Source organism: Hydra vulgaris, chromosome 01 (assembly GCF_038396675.1).
Source record: "Hydra vulgaris chromosome 01, alternate assembly HydraT2T_AEP".
Taxonomy (NCBI): Eukaryota; Metazoa; Cnidaria; class Hydrozoa; order Anthoathecata; family Hydridae; genus Hydra; species Hydra vulgaris.
In genome coordinates this window covers 18663549-18687500 of record NC_088920.1, presented here as the reverse complement: position 1 = coordinate 18687500, position 23952 = coordinate 18663549, and the positions used below count along the sequence as shown (strand labels likewise).

At 25.8% G+C, this 23952-nt stretch overlaps 1 protein-coding gene across 3 annotated transcripts in view; it reads right to left on the bottom strand.

Moving 5' to 3' along the window:
- The window catches only part of LOC100210424 (phospholipid-transporting ATPase IF), a 55715-nt gene that overhangs the window by 12504 nt on the left and 19259 nt on the right, over positions 1–23952 (bottom strand). For all 3 annotated transcript variants that reach the window (XM_065787539.1, XM_065787537.1, XM_065787538.1), the window contains 13 exons: positions 23857–23941; positions 16412–16470; positions 15623–15679; positions 14780–14869; positions 13646–13711; positions 11424–11561; positions 9237–9280; positions 8258–8326; positions 6232–6409; positions 4255–4436; positions 3991–4045; positions 3710–3858; positions 638–723 (listed from right to left, as the gene is read on the bottom strand). In XM_065787539.1, the coding sequence (XP_065643611.1) occupies positions 638–723; positions 3710–3858; positions 3991–4045; positions 4255–4436; positions 6232–6409; positions 8258–8326; positions 9237–9280; positions 11424–11561; positions 13646–13711; positions 14780–14869; positions 15623–15679; positions 16412–16470; positions 23857–23941 (1258 nt within the window). The remainder of the gene's footprint in view (positions 1–637; positions 724–3709; positions 3859–3990; positions 4046–4254; positions 4437–6231; positions 6410–8257; positions 8327–9236; positions 9281–11423; positions 11562–13645; positions 13712–14779; positions 14870–15622; positions 15680–16411; positions 16471–23856; positions 23942–23952) is intronic.

Here is a 23952-nt window from a genome sequence, read left to right as displayed (position 1 = left end):
AATTATGAACTTATAAAAACTATTAATTTATAATTTGTGCTTTTTCAACTGTTTATTCAAATGTTTAAATGATTCTTTTTATATTAAAAAGAACTAGAGATGTGTTGGATACCTGGTTCCGGCTTGCCATATCTATATATTTTAAGTACCTGGAAAAATAATGGAGCAATCCAAGTCAGACACCTGGCTTTTATATTCCCAATGATAAAAATGACGAGTCTCAGTTAGAACTGGATATCGTCATCTTTCTGTTTCAACAGACTTCCCAGGTACCCAGCATAAATAAATGTGCCGGATGCCAAGCTTTGAAGCTTTGAGAAAACTGCTGGAAAAATGGGATCAAGTTGGGTAACCGACACATATCTATTAGGAAATTTATTTTTACTCACAGTCTGACTTGCTGGGAACTTTTATGATTTTATTTATAGAACTTTAAAATGTGGTTTTGGTAAAACTAGAAAATTTTTTGTTTGCAATTACTTTTTTATTACATATTCTTATAATTTTTTATTACTAACTTTTAATAATAATTTTTATTCTTATTTCAAGTTTTTATTAAAGCCTTTTTTATTAAAGTTTACCCATTTTTATGTATACCCATATTTTTATTAAAGTTTACCCATATAAAAAAAAGTACCTGCACCACTTTTAAGAATAAGAGAAAGTGTTGATCCGTCTACAACAAGAGCTTTTTCTGATAAATCATCTAAATTAACTTCAATTCTAAGAGAGAAAAAAATATGTAAATAAATATTTATTTTGTGAGTTAACATTAATTAGAAAAAAAAATTAAATTATTATTATTATTATATACTAACTATAAAACATAATTTACTAAAGAAAAAATTAATCATTTTTTCTTTAGTAAATTATATTTTATTTCGATGTTTCTGCCAATATATCATTAACTAAAAATATTCTTTAAAACTTAAACTTTCGATAAGACTTTATAAACTAAACATTAAGTCTGATTTTGTCATAATGCATCACAATATACTCATAATATTATTTAGGGGTATCATATTGTTATGAACTATAAAAAATAATAATAATAATAAAGACCTAAAAATAATAAACAAAAATTTATAATCATACAATAATAAAAACTAGGGCATGGAAACCGGTAATGAGAAACTAGTTTTTACCGGTAATTTTTATTCCCAAAAATTACCGTTACCGCTTTTTTCTCAATCTATTACCGCGGTTTTAAAAATGATATTTTATTAATTAAATAATTTGGTATTTTGCTTTCATTTTAATTTGGCAACTCCTAAAAGACGCAACACAGTGAGAGAAAGCAGTTCTTTGATGAAAAAGCAATAAACACTAAGATGACCTTCGTTGCAGGAAACAATAATTCTGAGGTATGGAAGCACTTCTTACATAGCAAGGATCTGCAGCTGGCGAAGTGCAAAACTTGTAGCAAAGAAATCAAGTGCAAAGGTGGATACCAGTGGTATGAGATCTCATCTCAAATTAATGAATCTTATCGAGGCCAATGCTATGAAACAAGTATCAGCCAAAGTGGAACAAAAAGTTGGAAAAATTGATCACTTCTTCGTGACCCAAAAAGATTACTTGGCAGTTGTCTTGTCCGAGTTAGTCGCCATTGATGGATTACCAATTGGAGTACTGACAAAAGTCAATGTTTAAGAGCGACATTGGGAGCTCAAGGATACCACTTGCCAAAATCGATCAAAGCAATTATTATGAAGCACTGTCTTGAGGATAAAGACATTTATAAAAAGCAGTTTGAAGAAATGAAGAAAGATAAAATTTGTTTTAGCATTACTCTTGATGAATACACATCATCTCGTAACAGAAGGTTTATTAATATCAATGTTTGTGTCAAGAATCGGCATTGGAATTTGGGAATGGTAACAATTTTTGGCTCAATGCCAGCGGATAAAGCTGTGACCATTGTTAGAGAAAAGCTAAAAGAATTTGGAATTTGTCTGGACTCTAATATTGTGGCAGCTACAACTGATGGAGCTGCTGTAATGAAAAAATTCGGAAAAGCTATTTTACCAACCCATCAATTGTGCTTGGCACATGACATCCACTTAGCAGTCTGTGATGTTTTATACAAAACAACTCCGGTCGAAGAAGTTATTCCTGATCTCGATGAAGAAGAAGATTTTGCACTTGATGATATTTCCATCTCTGATGACAGCGATTACGAAGATGAAGAAGGTGTTGGATTACAGGTAAGTATTATATATAATTATTCAAAAGTATAAGGCATCTAAATAAGATTATTTTTATTTAAAAAATCATCTTAATTACTGACACTTTCAGGTAGTAATTGAAGATGATCAACCCCCTGAAGTCCGTCAAGATCAGAGACACATTATTTCAAAAGTAAGATGTTGTGTACGCCTGTTTCGCAAGTCCCCTGTCAAAAACGATGATATTCTTCAAAAGCACGTTCTAGCTGAGTTTAAAAAAGAATTATCACTTATACTTGACTCAAAAACTAGGCGGAACAGTTTGGTGGACATGATATCTCGATTTGTTAAGCTAAAGAAACCTATCAAGATGTCCTTGATCAAAATTTCTAGTGAAATAAGCTTCTCCGATGAAGAATTTAACACACTTGAAGAATTGATTGCAGCCCTAGAACCAGTAAAAGTGGGAACAGAAGCTTTATGTAGACGAGATGCAACATTGATTTCAAGTGATCAGATTCTGAAGTTTATTTGCTTTAAATTGAGCATGCAGAATTCAACTTTCAGCAAAGAGTTATTAGAAATGTTAGTCAAAAGAATAAAGGAAAGAAGAAATCCTGATATAATAAATCTATTGATTTATTTAAAGGATTCAGAGGCCTTGGACAAGCAAGGGTAAAGTACGGATGTCTTTGACACTCCACAAATGAAACGAAATGTCCTTGCAAATACTGCTGCCAAATTATTCTGTCGTCTGTTTGAGGAGAGCTACGAAGATGAAGATAAATCGGAAGAAGAATGTCAAGAAATACCCAATATTGATGAAGGACAATCTTCCTTGGCAGAACAATTGGAACAGTCTATCAAGGATGCTCTGAAGTGTCCCTCTAGTTCAAAGAGGATGAGAGTGGGCACCAGTTCCAAATCACTGTTGAAGGAAATGGGCGTTTTTGAGCAGACAAAAACTCGCACAAACAACTTAGAAATGCTGTATAATGCATTGATGGGTATACCAGTAACTAGTGTTGAAGCTGAACGTTCTTTCTCAGCCAGTGGTCTTTTTGTTACAAAACTCAGATCAAGCTTGAATGATAATACCTCAGATCAAGCTTGAATGATAATACTCGTGATGCCTTATGCATTTTACGAGCTTATTTTCTGTTGAAAAAAGCTCAGCAATCAGCATTAATTTCTGTATTGAATGCCTAACAACTGTGTTAAATGTTATATCAGTCAATCTATAGAATTTGAGTTTATTTAAACTGTTTAAGCTCTTTTTTTGTGATATTTAACTGTAATATCTGAAAATGGATGTATTGTTTTGAGCTTAATATGAGATTAACTTTATGTGATATAAATCTGTGTTAATTATAAGTCGGTTTGTTGTATTTCAAGCCTTTTTTTATTCCTTTGAAAAAACTTTAAATTACCGGTTTTACCGGTAATAAAAATGGCAAAAACCAGGGTTTAACCGTTACCAGTAACTATGAAAAACGGTAATAATTCCATGCCCTAATAAAAACTTATAAATAAAAAAATACTTTTTTAATGCTTCTTTTAGCCCAACATCAACCTCTGACACAGTTTTTTTCTTAGTAAGATATGTTACATCCATATTTTGCTTAAAATGAGCACAGGAATAACTTATATTAACTGCTGTTTCCTGTTTGTCACCAGTTAGTACCCAAACCTATATAAAAACATTTTCTTATTTGTTAATTAAAAATGACAAGAGATTTATTTATGTGTGTTAAACTACACAAAATAAAAAGATTCACAAATTTATTAAATTTAAATTTACATAGGTAAAAAAATCAACAACCTTTATACCAGCTTCTCTCAATGACTCTATTGTTTCTTTAACACCATCTTGAAGTCTAATAAAACATTGAAAAAATGAAAACATTAAGTTTATATATATATATGCACACACACACAAACACACACACAACAAACAAACACACGCACATACGCATATATATATATATATATATATATATATATATATATATATATATATATATATATATATATATATATATATATATATATATATATATATATATATACATGAAATACAACACACTTATCCTCAACAGCTGATGCACCAAGTAAGTGAAAGTCGTTCTCTAGCTTATCAAATGCTTCTGCTAAAAGCTCTTGTCGATTGGTGATTGAATTTTGTGCCTGAAGTAGCATGTTATTTATTTCTTTATACAGCGGGTAAGAAATACTTCGAGAAGTAATTGCTAAGGTGCGTAAACCCTCCTGTTTAAAATAAGTGTGTATATATATATATATATATATATATATATATATATATATATATATATATATATATATATTAAATATAATAACTAAACACATGTTGAAATTTATAAAAACACAATATTAGGCCTATTACCATTTTAGTTTTAATACAAAAAAGTATTGATTTAAGTAAAATAAAGTCTAAATAATTATCTAGTTGAATCATGGCTAAATAATTATCTAGTTGAATCATGGCTAAATAATTATCTAGTTGAATCATATTATTAGAAGTTCCTTTTATTTAGATTAAAAATCTAAATAAAAGGAACTTCTAATAATACCTCATATTAATCAAATGCAATCATCAAAAAATACCTTAAAGGAACACAAATATATTAAATAATTTAATAATACACCAATAAAAGCATATAAGACCAATAATTGATGGCATATTCACTGTTTTTAATAACCTCAATACATCTATGAGGCATAGAGTCTATAAGTTTGTCTATTTGAACTTGTTTTATCTGTGACCAGGTGCTATGAAGTCCTTGATACAATTCTTCTGAATTGCCACGCAAATGCACTTTGTCATCAAGCTGTTTCCATAAATTATTAATAGGATTTAGGTCAGGAGATTCTGCAGGCCATTGCATTACATCAACTTTATGTGTTTTGAGCCATGATTCAACTAGTTTTGTGTGTTTGAATTCTGTTGGAATGTCCACTTCAGAGACATGTTTTCTTCTACTAAAGGTATAATGTGATGCTCCAGAATTTTTTTATATATCTGTTTATACATTATTCCTTCAATGCAACATAATGGTCTCAATCCAGAAATTCCTGAAAAGCACCCTCAAACCATTAAGGTTTTGCCACCTCCATGTTTTAAGGTTCCTATAGTGTACATTGTTTTTTTACCATTTACCAACAGGCTTTTGAATATTTCGTTTACCAACTGAAGTATTTATGTTAAACTTAGACTCATCTGACCATAATATTTTTATTCACTGTTCTTTTGTCCAACTTTAGTGAGCTTTTACAAACTTTGTAAACTAAAACCATTAAAATGTTTTGAAAATAAAGTTTTATTGCTATTTTACTGATAAACTGTTTTAAGATAAAAGTTCCCTTTGTTTTGAAACAGTACAATTTTATCTGCGCTCTTTATTAATGAACATTTTACCAATGTTTCATATTCATTAATAAAAAGCACAGATAAAAGAGTCAAACAAGTGAGGACAAAATATAAATATATTCTCAATTCACCTGTAATTAATATATCTAAAATGTTTTAGGTCACAATCTTTTTATAATTTTTTAAAACGTTTTTTATACTAGAAAAATTATTTTTTTTTTTTTTAAGAGTTTCTTTAGTTATGGAGGACAGTGTATATACATTTTATATAAATATTATGTGTGTGTGTGTGTGTATATATATATATATATATATATATATATATATATATATATATATATATATATATATATATATATATATATATATATATATATATATATATGTATATATATATACATGTATATATATATGTATATACATATATATATATATATATATATATATATATATATATATATATATATATATATATATATATATACATATATGTATATATATATATATATATATATATATATATATATATATATATATATATATACATATATGTATGTATACTATATATTATTTGTATATTCTATATATTGTATGTATAAATATTAAAATTGAAATATATTTTAGCAGCCAAAAAATAGAAAAAATAAAAATATGCAAATAAAAATAAAAACAAACCACAGCATATTTATCAATATGGACCATAGTTTCTTGACAAGGTCCTGAAATGCATCGTGGAATAACATAAGAATCTGCACCTTTACAGTACATAACTATGTCTTTGGTTGGTGTCTCTAATATAATACTCATTCGTTTTCTATTTGAGTCAAACTCAAGAACATGTAGGATCTTATACCTGTTTAAGAAAATAAGAAAATTTAACTAAACATGCATCAAAACTAACATTAAAAAAAAAAAAAAAACTTTTTTTTAATTTTAAAAATTTTTATTATTCTTTTTTGATGAGAAAGAACTCTTAATTTGGAAACATTTTAATTATTTTTTATTACATTATTATTTTTAGTATGTTTAAATAATATAGTATAAGTAAGTTTTAATTAAGAACAAAGTAATATTAAAATTATAGTTAATACTAATAAACAAGGAAAATGGGAAAAAACAGGGAAATGTAAAATAGCTTTTTTTTTTCAAAAACAAAAAAGATCTGATAAAACTTCAAGTATCTGTTTTTGGAAAATAAGAGTCAATTTTTTTTTGGAAATAATAATAATAATAATAAGTAATAAAAAGATAATAAGAGTCACTAATCACTTTATTATTTATTACTTTACAATTATTATTTATTTATATATTTATTGAATTTAAATTTTTTAAGTTTTTAATTGTTTGCTCAATGCTTTTAAAAAACAGAGCAGCAATAAAAAAAGGAAAAAAAGAAAAAAATAGAAATAAATAAAAAAAAGACAAACTTTTATTCTACTTCTAAAAATAAAAAATAAAAAACAATAAAAAAATACTTTACAGAGAATTAGAAAATATTGTAACTAATTTTTGAGCTTCTGCATTTTTTTATGCAAACAGGAAACTAAAGTAATTTGTAAACAATATTGTGTTAAAAAATTTTTAGCTTTTTAATTTTAAGTTTGTTTATTATTTTACATTTAAATGTTTTAACTTTTGTGCTTAAATACTAGTTATTTAATTTTTATTTGATTTTTATTCTTGATCTAAATTAGTAATTGTTTCAAAATCATTTCCAACAAGGCTGCAAGCAACCTTTTCATTAGGAGACACTTGAGAGTTAAAAGACAAGGAAACAGTTAACATAACAAAAAGCTGTATAGTGTATGAGGTAGAAACACAAGAGAGAATTGCATTAAAATGCAAGGAAAGTTGAAAACAGGTACTTTGAGCATAAAGAGGTATAAAGTTAAAAAATGTAACTTTGCTGGATAAAAAGTCACTCAAAACAGTGTTTTAGCAGATAAAACAAATAATGATAGTTTGCTCAAAGCAGCAACTATGGTAACTGCTTTGAGCAATGTAGAAAAAAATAAAGAATATGTAGAAAACAGAAAAATATACAATCTTATGATAATACAAAAAAGGCTCAAGCTTAGCAGATAAAGCAGAACACCACATTATGTGGTGTTAAAGCAGGTTTAACACCACTTACAACATGCAGTTTTGAAACCTACAAGAGAAAAAGCATCATTAGAATTCAAATTTACAACTAATCTTAATCTAGGAAGATTAGGAGATTACAAGATAGAGAAGATTAAGAGATTACAAGATAGAGAAGATTAAGAGATTACAAGATAGAGAAGATTAAGAGATTACAAGATAGAGAAGATTAAGAGATTACAAGATAGAGTAGATTAAGAGATTACAAGATAGAGAATGGAATAAGGAGAAACTTTGCTGAGTTTGCAATGGTTTTGGTATATGCTTTCTGTAAGAGGTCAGCAGTGAAAGATAATCCAAGAAGATTTTTGAATGGTTTTAAAAGGTTCCAATTTTGTAAAACGGAAATAATTAGGGATTGCTCTGACCCCACAAATTATTGCCAAATAATTATAACAAATATAATATATTATACAATATATGATATATATTAAATAATATATAATTATAATATTATATAATTTTTATTCTTCTTATAATACATCTTCTTACTTTTATAAGGAAATTTTTTTATCCTTATTTAACAAACATGTAATTATATAACCAGCAGTAAACATACTTTTCCAACTTTCCACATACTTCAAGCTCCATGAAATCATTTACTTTTCCTTTAAAAATTATACCAAACCTAAAATAAATAAAAAATAACAAACATTAAAAAATAAAAAAAATAAATACTATATTATTTGATATCAAAATAATTGTCTAAAGAAAAAAAGAAAAAAAAATATTACAAATAAATCAATTATTAATTATTTTATTTAAAACATATAAGTAGTACATTTATTATTTGTATATAGTATTTATATGCAACAATACATAACATTAAAACAATAATATTATATTAAATTTAATATTAATATTAAATTTGTTTAAATGTTCTTATTATTTTTTTAAACAATTTTAAATACAAGAATAATTCATTATTTGATAATACTATCAAGATGTGCCAAAAACAAAAAAAAAAGATGTCAATAACCTGGAAACCCCCGATATGTACCAGGTAACCGATAATTTGAAATTACCGGATATCCGGAAAACATACAGAAATTATAAGGTAACCATTGCCTCCCAGGATTGCAGAGCATCTCCAAAATTTACCTAGCTTTTTAAGGGATAGCCAGGCACCTCCAAAAATTTGCAAGCAACTTTAAAAATTACCAGGTACCTGGCACATTATAGAAATAATAGAAAAAAATTCATTGGTTGATAATACAACAAAACTCATTGGTTAATAATAAAACAAAATTCATTGGTTGATTCAAAGTTTTTTTAATGATTTTATACAATGTATTTGTCTCATCAGGCATTTGGAAATGTAAAAAAAAATTAAAAATACAGAAAAATAAAAATACAGAATAGCTTTTAAATGTAAAGCCTGCTAGTTTAATAAATGTCATTATTACTTAAAATAAGTTGACTGTGTAAAATATTTCTAAGACATACATGCAGTATAAAACAAGCTGTTTGTGAAAGAAATAAAAATGTATACAGTATACAACATTTAAAATACTAATACTGCACAAAAAATTGCTAACCTTGAAGAAACTTCACAAAGAGCTTTTTCATCAGGTGATGATGCCTGTAGAAAAAAAAAAAGAATTCAACTAATAAAATTAAAACTTTTAAAAATACTTAGATTGCTAGTAGCTCAATAGCCATTAACCAATCAAAACCATCAATCAATCAAAACCATCAACCAATCAAAACCATCAACCAATCAAAACCATCTGCCAATCAAAACCATTAATTTTTTTTTTTACTAATTTGTTTTGGCAACCTAAATATCTGCAATGCAGGTAGTATTTATTTCCCATTACCCCTGTTTTAAAAATTATAAAGTATTTTATATATCTAATGGATAATACACTTTATAATTTTCATTATCATTTCCATGTTTTTTTTTACCAAAATTATTAGCTTTTCTACAAATCCATTGACCATTTTAGTAATGCAAAGTTAAGAATTTTACACTGATTAAAATTTTAAAACTTATTAACTGCAACTAAGTTGAGGAACTTTATTTGGTGTTTAGTGTCTACATGGTAAACCTGATAAACTATTAAACTTTGGAGCATTGTTTAAAATTCAAACACATGTTGTAATAACTTAAAACAAGCAATGACGATAAATTAAAGAGAAACCGCTGCAAAGTTGATATTGTTTCAAAATAAAAGGAGTTATTTGTTTTTTACTTTTGCCATTTTGCAAAATTAAACAATATCGGGTTAAGTTAAAACAAAGAGAAATCATTAAAAACAAAAACAAAATAGTATCAGTTCAGAAAACCTATGAGATTCTTAATTCACAACAAAGTGCATTTTTCAATATTTAAAAGATATATGTATGGTGTAGATGCCTCAGGTGCATTGATTAAGTAAAAAACAATAAAAGAGTAATTAAGAGCAAAAAAAATTTTTTTTCTATTTATACTAGTCAAGCCTCCAAGCATAAAATCAATACAGAATATCCAAACAAACACAAAAGTGTGTTTGCTTGGATATTCTGTATTGATTTTATGTAATTTACTTATTAATATCAATTATATATTATAATAACTATATTAACTATTATAATTAATTAATACATTAAGTAATTAAGTATCTAGAGGATAAAAAGGTTCTCAAGATTCATTTAATTAAAAGTCACAATTTTTATTATCAAAAATCTAATTACTGTAAAAGTAATTAACTTTAGTAATTTGGTAAGATTAGTAACTTTAATAGTACAAATGACAATTTTGTGTGAAATGTAAATAGTTAAATTACTCTTGTAGTGTAAACACTGTGTCTAATGATGTAGAAACTGGTTTGATTATGTAGACCATTGTCTCACATTTGTCATAATTGTATCTGTAGAAAACCAATGCATTAAAATAATAAATAATAAAAAAAATCAAAATAAAATTTTTCTTAAATAAATCTTGAAAAATTCTTTTCATTTTGAGCTTCACCCGACTTAACAAAATCCAACTTGTTATTAATCTTATTTTTGAGATTGATGTTGTTCTTTTTTTCTTGTGTATATTGGTTACTATAGAAATTAACATGAGTACTAAGTGCAAGCTGAGTATGTAAAACTTTAATTGTTAATATCTTAAATTGTTGATTCAATGTAAATGATAATTGCAGACATAAGATATAAAATAAACATCTATAGAAAAAAAAAAAAGTTTGCTTGAAAAAAAAAAAGTTCTAGGAAGTTTAGAACAGTTATACGGTGTTTAAAAAACTTCAAAAAAAAAAAGTTTAGAGAGCATTACTAATAGAGATAATACTAAGTAATAATACTAAGAACTAATAGAGATAATACTAAGTAATAATACTAAGAACTAATAGAGATAATACTAAGTAATAATACTAAGAACTAATAGAAATAATACTAAATAATAATAGTAAAAACTAATAGAGGAATACTAAGAAATAATACTAAGAACTAATAGAAATAATACTAAATAATAATAGTAAGAACTAATAGAGGAATACTAAGAAATAATACTAAGAACTAATAGAGATAATACTAAGTTATAATACTAAGAACTAACAGAGATAACGCAAAGTGAGTAAAGGAAAGCAAAGTGTTTTTTATTGTTTATAGGCAAAATTTAAATTTAAATTATAATTATATTTAAAATATATATATTTTTTAAAATTTTTACCTGATACTTATATAGCATTGAATTATAAATAGTATAATTTTTAATAATATTTATTATACAATTATACCTGGTATTTATATAATTTTGAGTTATAAAAAGCTGTAGGCAAATGACAACCATCTGGAATACTTTCGTCTTGGGAAAGTTCATTTGCCTGAGCAGTATGACACAGTGCTAATGCAATAAAAAATTCCTTTAATTCTTCCTAAATAAAAATAGAAGTTAAAAAATAACAACAACAACAACAACAAGATATTTATTTTCCTTTTTTAAATCATACAATAATATTATAATAATAATAAATATAATAATAATAATAAAAAAAAAAATCATAACTTGATTGTAGTAAGTAAAAATAATTGCTTAATAAAAAAACAATATATATATATATATATATAAATATATATATATATATATATATATATATATATATATATATATATATATATATATATATATATATATATATATATATATATATATATATAAATGATAATAATATAAAATAATATAATAATGAGTAAATTAATTATAAGTATTCAATAATAATAACTGAATGATTGATAAGGATGGTGTCACTCAAACAGAATTCTGATCAAAGGAGTGACGTCAGTTTTTAAATAAAATATGATTAATAATAAGCATACACACAAAGAACATAAACAAAGTAAACATTTAAAAATCATACTTTGATGATAATAATAAAAAATAAATAAACAAGAAGTTAATGATAATAGTTGTAGTAATCATAATTAAAAAAAAAGAGAGTATATTTTGAATATTTAGTGAAAACCATGTCAATAAGTTAGAATAAAATTGTTCTCAGAATTTTTTTAAATTGATTTTGTTTTAAATTAAGAAAAGTTGATAAAGGTGGTTGAAGTTGTAGTTTTTTGAACTCATTTACTATGCATACAAGACTCTTGTTCCATTCACAAATGCACTGATAGACAACAGAATGTTTACCATATTTCTGAGTTTTAAATGATGGTACACTAAGTTTTCCATTATATATGTTTCTAGTAGAGTATGTATGTATTATTCTACTTTCTGTAGAACAATACATACTGTAAAAATACATACTGTACAATACATACTGTAAAATACATGTACAATACATACTGAACAATACATACTGTAAAAAAGTCTGTTATAGAAGAAGGTAAATTTTTATTAAGAGAGTCAAAAACGAAAAGAAGATTAACAAATTTTACAACAAAATATAAAAACGACAAAACTATAATATTTAAATATAATAATTTTTAAATGATCTTTTTCAACTAAAAATTTTTTTAACTAATAAAAATAAATAAATAATTAAAAGAATCAAGTAAAAAAATAGAAATATGCATTAATTTGTAATTATAATTTTTACTATTATAAATATAATTCTCAAATTTAATAGAAATAAGTCTATAATTTAATAAAAAACATGTTGCAGAGGTAGATTAGAGGAATATTTATTTCTTGAAACTATGACTTATGTATTGTAAATACATTACTACAAAAAAACTAAATTAAATATATTTAAAAATTATATTATTTAAATCTATTATATCTTAAATTAATATTTCACTTCAAAAAAATATTTTTTTAAAAACTAGTTAAAAAATAATTCTTTTTTTCTTAATTTATAAATACGTTAAGTAAAGATTTAAAGAAAAAAACAATTAATACATAACAAAACTTAAATAATAAAAATAATATTAAATAATAAAGAAATTTTATTAAAGCCCCGAAGCAAATAAAAAATTTAAATTTAAGTTAGGTGTCATAAGTTATGCATCTTTTTTTTAAACAAATCTTCAAAAACCACAAATATGGTAAGGGTACCCATTACTAAAGATAGATTATCCACTATTATGGAAAAGGCTATATTTTTTATAATTTTTTTTTAACATTAAAGGTTGCTTCACCAAGAAATATGTTGAGAAAGGATTACCAGCAAAGTTCTGGAATTTTAAAATTTAAACAGGAATATGTGAACCATTCAAAATATTATGAAACAAAAATAAGAACTTTCATATTTATTTAAAATTTAAAAATACAAAACCAATCAGATGTTAAAGCATCAATATTAGGCATTAGCAAATTAATGAGGCACTGGCATGTGATTTGTGGCAAACTCAGGCATTAAATTGCAATTTGGGGCAAGCTTATCATCTTATAGACTTGTAAATAACTGACAATCAATTTTGATACTATCTTTTATTAACTAATTTAAATAAAGTTGCTGATAAGTTCCTTTATCATTATATTGCAATTATATTCTATAATAATTTTACTTACAGTCAAACAGCTGCAGTCATACCCAGTGTGTACTTGACCAATTGGAAATAGCTTATTATCTTTTTCCTAAAAACAAAATACTCAAAATTATGCTATTATCAGGTAAGACAAATTTTTTTTAACTAGTGTAGTTTACAAGTTGGGACTCAAAAGTAAAATATTTTTTTATGTAATACAAAATGTTCCCTCAAACATAAAGTAAAACATAAATGTTAAACTCAAACATAAAGTAAATAAAAACAAACACTCAAAAAAGATGGATATACATCACCATCAGGTGAACAGGCATTCACCATAGACACCAAAATGTGAAATGTGTAGCCAAATGAATAAAAGATTGTAAAAAAACAGGTAACAAAAGCTTTAAACTTAATTTATTTTCCGTTAAACTGATTATTAACAACCCTTTGCATGTGCATTCAAAAGTTTAAACTAATTTAAAGACTGAAAAATTGCCTGTGTACTAATAATTGACAAAAAACCTGTTTTGGTATCAGTTTAAGCCTAAAGTTCAATTTGAACTAATAATGAAATTTTGGTTTCAGTACTTTTTATAAATTCGATAAAAAGCAAGATTTTGGTTGAAAAACATACCAACATAATTTTTGTATGATTTTTAATTTTTATTTAATAAAGAACAATAGTTATTTTTGACAATTTCCACAAAATATTTTACCTTTTCTAAATGAAGTTTTAAGCATAAGATACTATGTTGATAAAATGTTGTCAAAAAAGAACATTAAAGATAAAATGTTGTCAAAAAAATAAAAACAATGAATATAAAAAAACAGCAAGTCTAAATAAAAATCAAGTGTAAAATTGCATTTTTAGATAACATTTTCTAATTAGATTAATTTTATTTGCCAAATTTTTGGTTTTAGTTTAAAAGATGTTTTTCAAAATGTCGGTTTCGGTATAGAACTAGTATACCCAAAATTTCGGTTTATTTAGGTTTAAGCGTATTTCCTGTTTCATATTTAGCATTAGTACACAGTAGTTTATCACTACTGTGTACTAATGCTAACCCTTCACCCTACACCAATTCTAACACCTCTCGCCTTGGTATATTATAAACCTTTGCGTATTAAAAAAACAAACATTACTTTCTTATATATTAATATAAAAGGTACATACTTCATATTTAATTCCACCAATGGAGCATTGTCGGAAACGCATATTATTTTCTGTTAATGTTCCAGTTTTATCGCTGAACACATATTCAATCTAAAAAATAAAAAAACTTGTTTAAAAAATTTGAGAAAGTTGAAGAAAAACAAAAGAATGCCAATAAAATAGATACAATATGATTTCATGAAAATGTTTCCTTCTGTGTAATTAATCTAAATCAATTTTTATAACTTTGGATTATCAAGTTTCATACTTTTAGGTAAGTTTTAGATTTTTTAGATAAGTGGGAACATTTTATTATGCAGGGAAACAAAGCGATAATTATTTATTAATATTTCCAAAACAATTTTTAAGACAATTTTAAAGATAGATAATTAAAATTTAAAGATTTTTAGACTGTTAGGGTTAGTAATATTTCCAAAACAATTTTTAAGACAATTTTAAAGATGGATAATTAAAATTTAAAGATTTTCAGACTGTTTCAGGGGTAGTGAAGTAACTATTATTAAACGATTGTGCAACTATTTAATTATTGTATGCAATGCTGATTGATAAAAACAAGCTGATACTGATTTGTTTGGCAAATGAATCAAATCTTTTTTAAAAATGAAACATTTTCAACATAATAATGCAACATTTAAATAAAATATTGCTTTTAATATTGTTTTCAGCAGTTAATGGATTTGGTATGACTGAAGCCACACCTAAAAAAATGAATATCTAGACCCAACCTTTGTCCTAACACAAATTTATCATATAAGATGAGTATACAACTAGATGATCAAAGATAAACTAAATCAAGAAAAAACATTTATTTACTAAAATTGATTTGTAATCTAAAATTTATACCTGACCTAGTTCTTCATTCAAATCTGAAGTGTTAGCCTTAGCTGGCTCATCAGTTGGCTTTAAGAAAAAAAAAACTCACTTAATATTTAATTTCGTTTAACATCGAATAGAAAAAAAAATTTTAATTGCAATAAATTTTATTTGCAAACATATTTTTAACTTTTAAATAATATAGTAACACTGCATAATAAAAAAAGACACTTCAGTTTCTTTTTAATTGTTGTAATTACATATGATATATACAAACATATATATGTGTGAGTGCGTGCGTGTGTGTGTGTAAAATAAACTATTTAAAATCTATTTGAAATTAAACTATTAATTATTATAAATTTAAATTTGAAATTAACTTTTTATCATCATAAATGTTTCATTAAAGTTTAAAAAAATCTAATGAAAAACACCAGGAAAATTACTTTTGTTTGAATTTCTAGAATTGATGCCTATCCTGGAAATATTTAAACTATAATAAATCTTAGGAATAGAAAAAAATAGAAATTTTATTTCTTTTTAAGTTTTTAAAATATTAAAATTTTAAATTTCGAGAAAATAACAACAATGATAATATATGTAAACATAATAATGATGATAACATAATAATGATGATAACATGATAACATGATAACATGATTTATCAAGGACGTACACTAATTTAAACTTGGATTAAGTCATCTCAATTTAAGGTATTTATATTTGCAATAAAAACTTACAATTTGTTTTCTTATGATAAAATTTTCTTTCAGTGTTACCATAAAAATTTTAATTACCTCATGATAATTTTTTATTTACCTCATGATAAAGCTCCAAATCCCAGTTAAAAAATTGAGCGCCACAAAACTTCTGCAATTCTATTGATTGGAAAAGTATTTTTTTTATATAGTGTGTGTGTGTGTTTATATATATATATATATATATATATATATATATATATATATATATATATATATATATATATATATATATATATATATATATATATATATATATATATATATATGTATGTGGTTGTCCATAAATTATGTCATGCAATTTTTGACAATTTTGGAAAACCACCTTGTAACAAATTGTCAGGCTTTACTAATCCCCTCCCTAGAACTTAATTTTAAATACGATAATACTTTTATTTTTCTTAGATACTTTTAGCTATCTAATAAACATATTTTAACACATATAAATTTTAACTATTAAAATTTATATGTGTTAAATATTTCTAAGTAATATTTCTAAGTAATATTAAATTATTTAATATTACTTAGAAATATTTGTATGTGCGTTCAAATAAAAAATCCATTTAAAAAAATGTTATTAAAACTCAAAAATTGTTTAAATTTTTATTTTTTACATAGACTGCATGTTTGCATCAAGTCATGGATGATCATAAATGCATATGTTGAGTTGCAGCTTGTTATGGTTTCTTCAAAACCTGAACGAATTCTGATGTTTTATTTAAAAGTTGCTTTATATGTTTTAACTAATATGTTGTTCAATTATAACTTATTATTTAAATTTTTTAAAGTTTCACACATCAATAATAATAATCAATGCATACATAAATTGACTGATATGGGCGTAGTCACAGTGTAGTTAGTTCGTCTGACTTAAATAGGTATGAACAAAGTGGAGTGTACATATATTCTTTTTTGCACTATAGTTTGATATAAATTAAAAGTGACTAAATGGACAAATAACCTCAATGAACATATTCAATATTTGACAATTATATGATTTAAATAACTTCTTTATATGTTAGTGTTGCGGTGCAGGTTACATTATAATATTTTATGCTAATGCGTATTAACTATTATTGTTGTTTAATAATTATTATATTATTATTTTTATTAATAACTATCTTTTAAATTATTTTTTACTCAATGATAAATCAGCTATATCATCGACTAATAAAGATGTAGATGTAGCAGACTCTACATTAATAGACTAAAATTTAAGTCAATTTAAAAAAAGTCAATTCCAATTTATGTTAAACTAAAATAACCACAGTTAAGTGTACATCAACTAAGGGTTTATGTTTTAGGCTAGGCACTCTTTTAATCAATAGATTTAAAACTTGAAATAAAAAAAATGTTGCGCCACAAAACTGAATAACCTCCCTCTCTCCCCCCTGTAACAAATTGCCACAAAATTGTTAACCCTCCTTCCCCCTCTACCTATCGCATGACATAATTTCTGGACAACCCCCCTACATGAATTTATATATGTATATATATATATATATATTATATATATATATATATATATATATATATATATATATATATATATATATTAGGGTGGGTCGAATTTTTTTATCTTTCCTGTACATGAACAAAAAGTTGTCTTGGCATCAGTACAGTATGAAAATAATATTTAAAGATTTTTTATGAAACGTTTAGGGGTCCCAACTTTTGATTAAAGTCTTACCTTATTTGATGTATTTTAACCATTTCCTTGGTTAAATATCTAAATACGTACCAACTATAAATCATTGACTAAAATGCATTGGCAAATGGTTTAGCACCTAACTACAAGTGCTAAATAAGAAATGGAATAAATTTTATAACGTTATTTTCATGTGATGTTACCAACATTAGCAATAAACCATGTGCTGGATTTTTTAGAAACAAGCAAAATATCTAATATATTATTTTGTAATTTTATTTTCTTCTTTGCAATAATAGATCTATAGTAAAATTCAAGTAGGCTAATTCAAAGTAAAATTCATAGTAAAATTCAAGTATATCAAATATAGATGTATACTACAGTAGGCTATAGTTTAGACTGTAGAAAGATCACTTCATTTAATATGTAGGCCTATTTATGAGAGGGCTAAACATATTATAGTCTGTATAAATATTGGATATATAATTATTTATTGACTAAATTCTTATCAAAAATTGTTTTAACAGCTTTTATTTATTGTAAACATAACTTGTTGTAGTTTTTTTTATTATTTTAGACAAATTATATTAAATATGGATAGTATGTGTACACGAAGTGCAACTAAACATCCATTGTTTGGACAGTTAGTTGATCTTCCTGAAAATCAAATCCCATCATATGAAGACGTTATTAAGGCGTTCTATTATAATCAGAAAACAGTATTAGAAATTAGCTTGCATGAAAGATATTCAATTTTAGCAGACAGAGTGATGTGTTTATTCAAAAGCAAGTATTCCCACAATAGAAGTGAATAGCACAATCATTAGGATTAGAAGACTTATGGATAAAGCACATACACTTGAAAAATATTCAGATGCAAAAAGAACATCAGACACATTCACTGAGAAGTTGAATTCTTTTAAGCAGTTATTTGACATTTGTACCTGCAAATGCTTTGATTCGGGCATTAGAGATAGGAACTTATGCACGTGCCCACTGCCAAATAAAATTCCATTGATAGAGTGGGATTTCTGGGTTGACCAGAAAACTGTTAGAAATATGATTATTGGTGGAGTAGACAAAGAAACGACAGCAACACTGGAAAAGAGACAAAAACGCAAATTTATGAAATCAGTGTGTGATGAAGCACAGTCAAAAGAGGTTGAATATGAAACTGAGGAAGATATTGATGAGGATGAGCGTAACACGTCTGAAAGTAATTATACATCAGAGGAAGAGACAGTATCAGTGCAGAACAGAAACAAGTACAAGGAATTATGTAAAGCAGTTGATCGATGCAAAATTAGCAACAGAGATATATGTCTTATTGTTAATGTCGTTTTAAAAGACCTCAGTTAATGTCAGTTATTCTCCGTAGAAAGCATTCGAGGTGTTGTGTGTGATGGCACAAATAATAATACAGGTAAAAGCAACGGAATTATAAGAAAATTGGAGGAGAACTCTAGGTAGACCATTACAGTGGTATGCGTTTTGGCAGGCGTGGATTTTGTTAATGGTGAATGAGTTAAAACAAGCGGTGGATATAACAAAGGCTAGCTTAGCGGAATTAAGCCATGAAGATATTGATAATATTATTGATTCATATTTACTCAAGTTTATAATCAATGAAAAAGATGGTTCAACCAATCTTGTTTCTTAGTATTTCAAAGAAGGTAACGAATTGAAAAAATCAAACCCAGAGTTTGTTGAGATTGAACTCAACAATATGGCTAATCTTAACTTTGAATGTATTCATTCTGCCATTAAAGTAAGAAAATTAGCAATTGAAATCATTCTGCCATTGATAAACGATAGATTTAGTTCGCTGTTAAATCCCGTATTCGAATCAATGGATTGGTTAGATCCGCAAGTATGGACAGCAGACAGCATGTATGGTGATGCCAGCATATCTTTATTACTAAACGAATTTTTTTACCCTCTAGAAAAATTAGGAATGGATTTTAAAATGGTTCTTTAGGAATGGAGAGCTGCAAAACTAGTAATAAATGCGTAGTACACCATTGCAAATATGGCAGAATATTTTTCTTTATCATAAAATTAAGTTTCCAAACTTGAGTCTTTTAGTTAAACTTCTGATGTGTATTGCTGGTTCTAATTCAGCTGTCGAACGCATTTTCAGTATTTAAACTGTGATTTTGACTGATAGGCGTTTAAAGATATACCACTCAACAATCGAAGACTCAATAATCATAGCAGGGAATCACACGAATTTCAATTCAACTCAACAAGAACGCGATGATATTTTAAGTCGCGCTGTGGATATTTTCTTAGATAAGCGAAGAGTTTTTTGCCTTGATTCAGCTAATGCTAGTATTGCCACTGATTATAGTAGCGAAGAAAGCTGCACCAGTGAAGATATAAGTTCTATATCTGAATCGGACAGATAAACAATTTATTATATAATTTTTATCCCACATAATTTTATATTTATGTACATTACTAAAGAGTTCTGAAGGACAAAAATATATATAGCATTATATATATGATATCTTTGATTGTCATATTCTTGTTATACGATTACATAAATAAGTTGAATTTAATAAAAAGGCAGCGTATAAGCTAATATATGTATATATTATATGCTGTATATATAAAACTTTTTTAGATCAAAATATGTTATTAAAAAGTTTATACGCTGTCATTTTATTAAATCTTTTAAATATCTGTGTGTGTGTGGCTCCAACAATAAGTCAACGTATTAAAATAAAACAAATTTATATTAGCGAATCTTTTTAAAGCATTCGCCAATATAAAATCATTTAATTAGTAAAGATTAAAGTTATGAATTTAATTTTTTTGCATGTATTTTTAAAACTTATTGTTATGCGGACAAACATGGAAACATACTTGAATGTTCTCAAAACATCTATGAAGATGTCATAGTAACTGAATAATTTAATTGTTTCTTTTGTTCGTCGTACTACAAAGAATTGTATGTAATTTGTAAAAACAAAACTCAGGCCAACTACGCAAAGTGCGAAATGGTTAAAAAAAGATTGACTTTTTTATTTATTAAATAAATCAACAAACGTTTGTTTATTAGAATCTTGTTGAAATAAATCAAAAGTACTCAAATAAAAGAAATTATACCAAACTCTTTGATAAATTGAATAACGATTGTTTCTTTATTAAACAATTATTAATAGTAAGTTTATAAAATACTTTATATAAAAGAGTGTCGCTTAATTATAAAAGACGAAGTTTATTAATTATTCTAAACTTATTTTATGACAATTTAATTAGGCAGCTTTTAATTTTTGTAATTGTCTCTCATCGGTCCAGTTGAACTTTTTTGCGCTTGATTATTTTTTGAAATGTTCTCAAAACATCTATGAAGCCGTGGGCAAGTTGTCGCAACTAAATATTGTATGTGTGGTCAAGATCAGAGTGCAATCCCACGCCTTTCCCGACCAAGCCTGATATATATATACATTTATATACATACGCATATATAAATAATAAAAAATATGACTAAAAAAAAATTGAGACCGTATAACAGATTTGCAAAATGTTAATTTAACAATAAAAAAATAACTAAATATTTAAAAAAATTTGAAAAAGTATAAAAAGATATGATAAAAAACCAGTAATACTTTAAAAAACTAAATTAAAAACATTAGTCTTAGTTTTATCATCACTTAGTTAATAATGGCGATTTATCCACTCAATGTGTGGTTTATTCACTCATTGGTTATTTACCACTTATCACTTATCTACTCAATGTGTGCTTATCACTTATCTACTGTGTGCTTATCACTTATCTACTCAATGTGTACTTATCACTTATCTACTCAATGTGTGCTTATCACTTATCTACTCAATGTGTACTTATCACTTATCTACTCAATGTATGCTTATCACTTATCCACTCAATATATCTTGAGTATAAACTCAAATTTGTTGAAGGGATAAATATGTTTTTTAAATAAGGAATAATCTTAAACTGAAATAAAATCATAATTAAATTGTAAGATGTAAACTTACAAGTTTTCATCTCATTGAGTTTCAAGTTTGAAAAATGTAAACATATCGACAAACCTACTATACAATCTGAAAGTACCGTGTTCAACCTGTTTCTCCATGCAGTAGCATTTTAATAAAGCTTATGTTTCAAAGTTTCAATTGGTCGTGCTTGAGGCACATTTGGGGGATTGGATTCTTTATCAACGTAATAGACATATTGCCCCATCCAATTTAGAGAATCTTTAGAATAATGAGAAATTGCTAAATCTGGCCAAAATAAATAGTTAAAGTCTCCATGATACTTGTGAATAAATGGAAGAAGTCGTTTTTCTAAACATTCATTAATATAGATTGATGAATTGATCGCTACAGCCTTGGAAGTGCGAAACAATGGCTCGGACATACAACGGTCAGATATGGCTATCCACACTAATAATTTTTTTGGAAATTTCTCTTTTCCTATAAAACGAACACTTTCTGGACATATCTTTTTGTTGTTTGTGTAGTATCCAGAATTTCCAGGCATGTTGTCCCCTGCAAAACAAAAGTATTTTTCGTCATCGATGACTAGAAGCGATTTTGTGTTATAGAGTTGGTTAACTAGTTTCCTGCTTCTTTTCTTTGCCTTTATTTGTTGTTCTATAGTGTATTTTGGAGTCTTTTCACGTTTTCTATATGTAATATTCATTTTTTTTAACTGACGACAAATTGTCGATTGATTTACACCGAATTTAATAGCTATTTTTCTCTGACTGACCCCTTTTCGATTGTTGACATGTCTCGTTAATTCGGCTTTCTTTTCTCTAGTCCAGGATGTCGGACGACCAGGGTGCTTTCTATCAGAAAACGATTGAACAGTTTTAAGTCTTTTTAGGTTATCATATATTGTACTTCGAGCAAATCCTTCCTTTTCAAAATGATTTACGATTTATTTTTTTTAATATTAGGTTTATTTACAAAAAACATTTTTAGTCGCTTTCGAAAAGATTCTCGTTCAGTTGCATTTAACCTCATTTTAAATAATTGTGTTTCAAATAATAAAGTTTATATTTTATAGAACGTTTTTGCCTACGCATAAAACCACAAAAACTAATTATTATGCTCAAATAATGAAATTAGGATTTGTACGTTTCAATAATGCACCTGTTTTTTTACTCAACGTGTGAAAACTTCCGCATCACACGTTGAGTAAAAAAACAGGTGCATTATTGAAATGGTTTCTTGTAAGAATATCATAAGAAACTTCCGAACTTTACACAAATAAAACTTATTTTTATTAAACTTTAAACTTTGTTTAAACTTATTTTTATATATTCTTTTCCTACAGTTCAAAAAAAGTAGGAAAAATGTTTTCCTACAAAAAAATGTGCAGGATGTAAATGCTCCTATATACCTATTTGCCATCTAATGAAATGAGTAATTAAACATTATTAGAGAGATTATTATTAGAGAGATAAAAACTCATACTCATGAAGGTAACATAAAAACTCTTAACTTCTACCTTTACTCAAATGAAAGTACCTTTGCTGATTTCAATTACGATATTCAATTCAAATGTTTGTTATCCAATAAATCTAAATTCAAATATGGCATAAAGATTGGGAAAAATCAAATATCAGTAAGTCTCTTTTGATTATGTTCCTCAAAACATTATTGGTACTTTTATTGTTTTTTTTTCTTTGTATTTTTTCAATAAATTGAATTGTTTTAAATTGCTTTTACTTTGTGTTATTAGAACTTCACTAACTATAATTATTTCAAAATGTGATAAGCATACTGACTTAGCAACAATACTGCTTTAGTTTAACGATAGCATAAAAATTCTTTTTAATTAACAAAAACTGAGAAAAAAAAGATTTACAAATATTTCTTACCAAGAGTAACATATAAGGAGATAGGAATAATATAATTGAATAAAATAAGAAACGATAAAAGATCAATAACAACTTGCTGAAAATCCTGTTATAAAT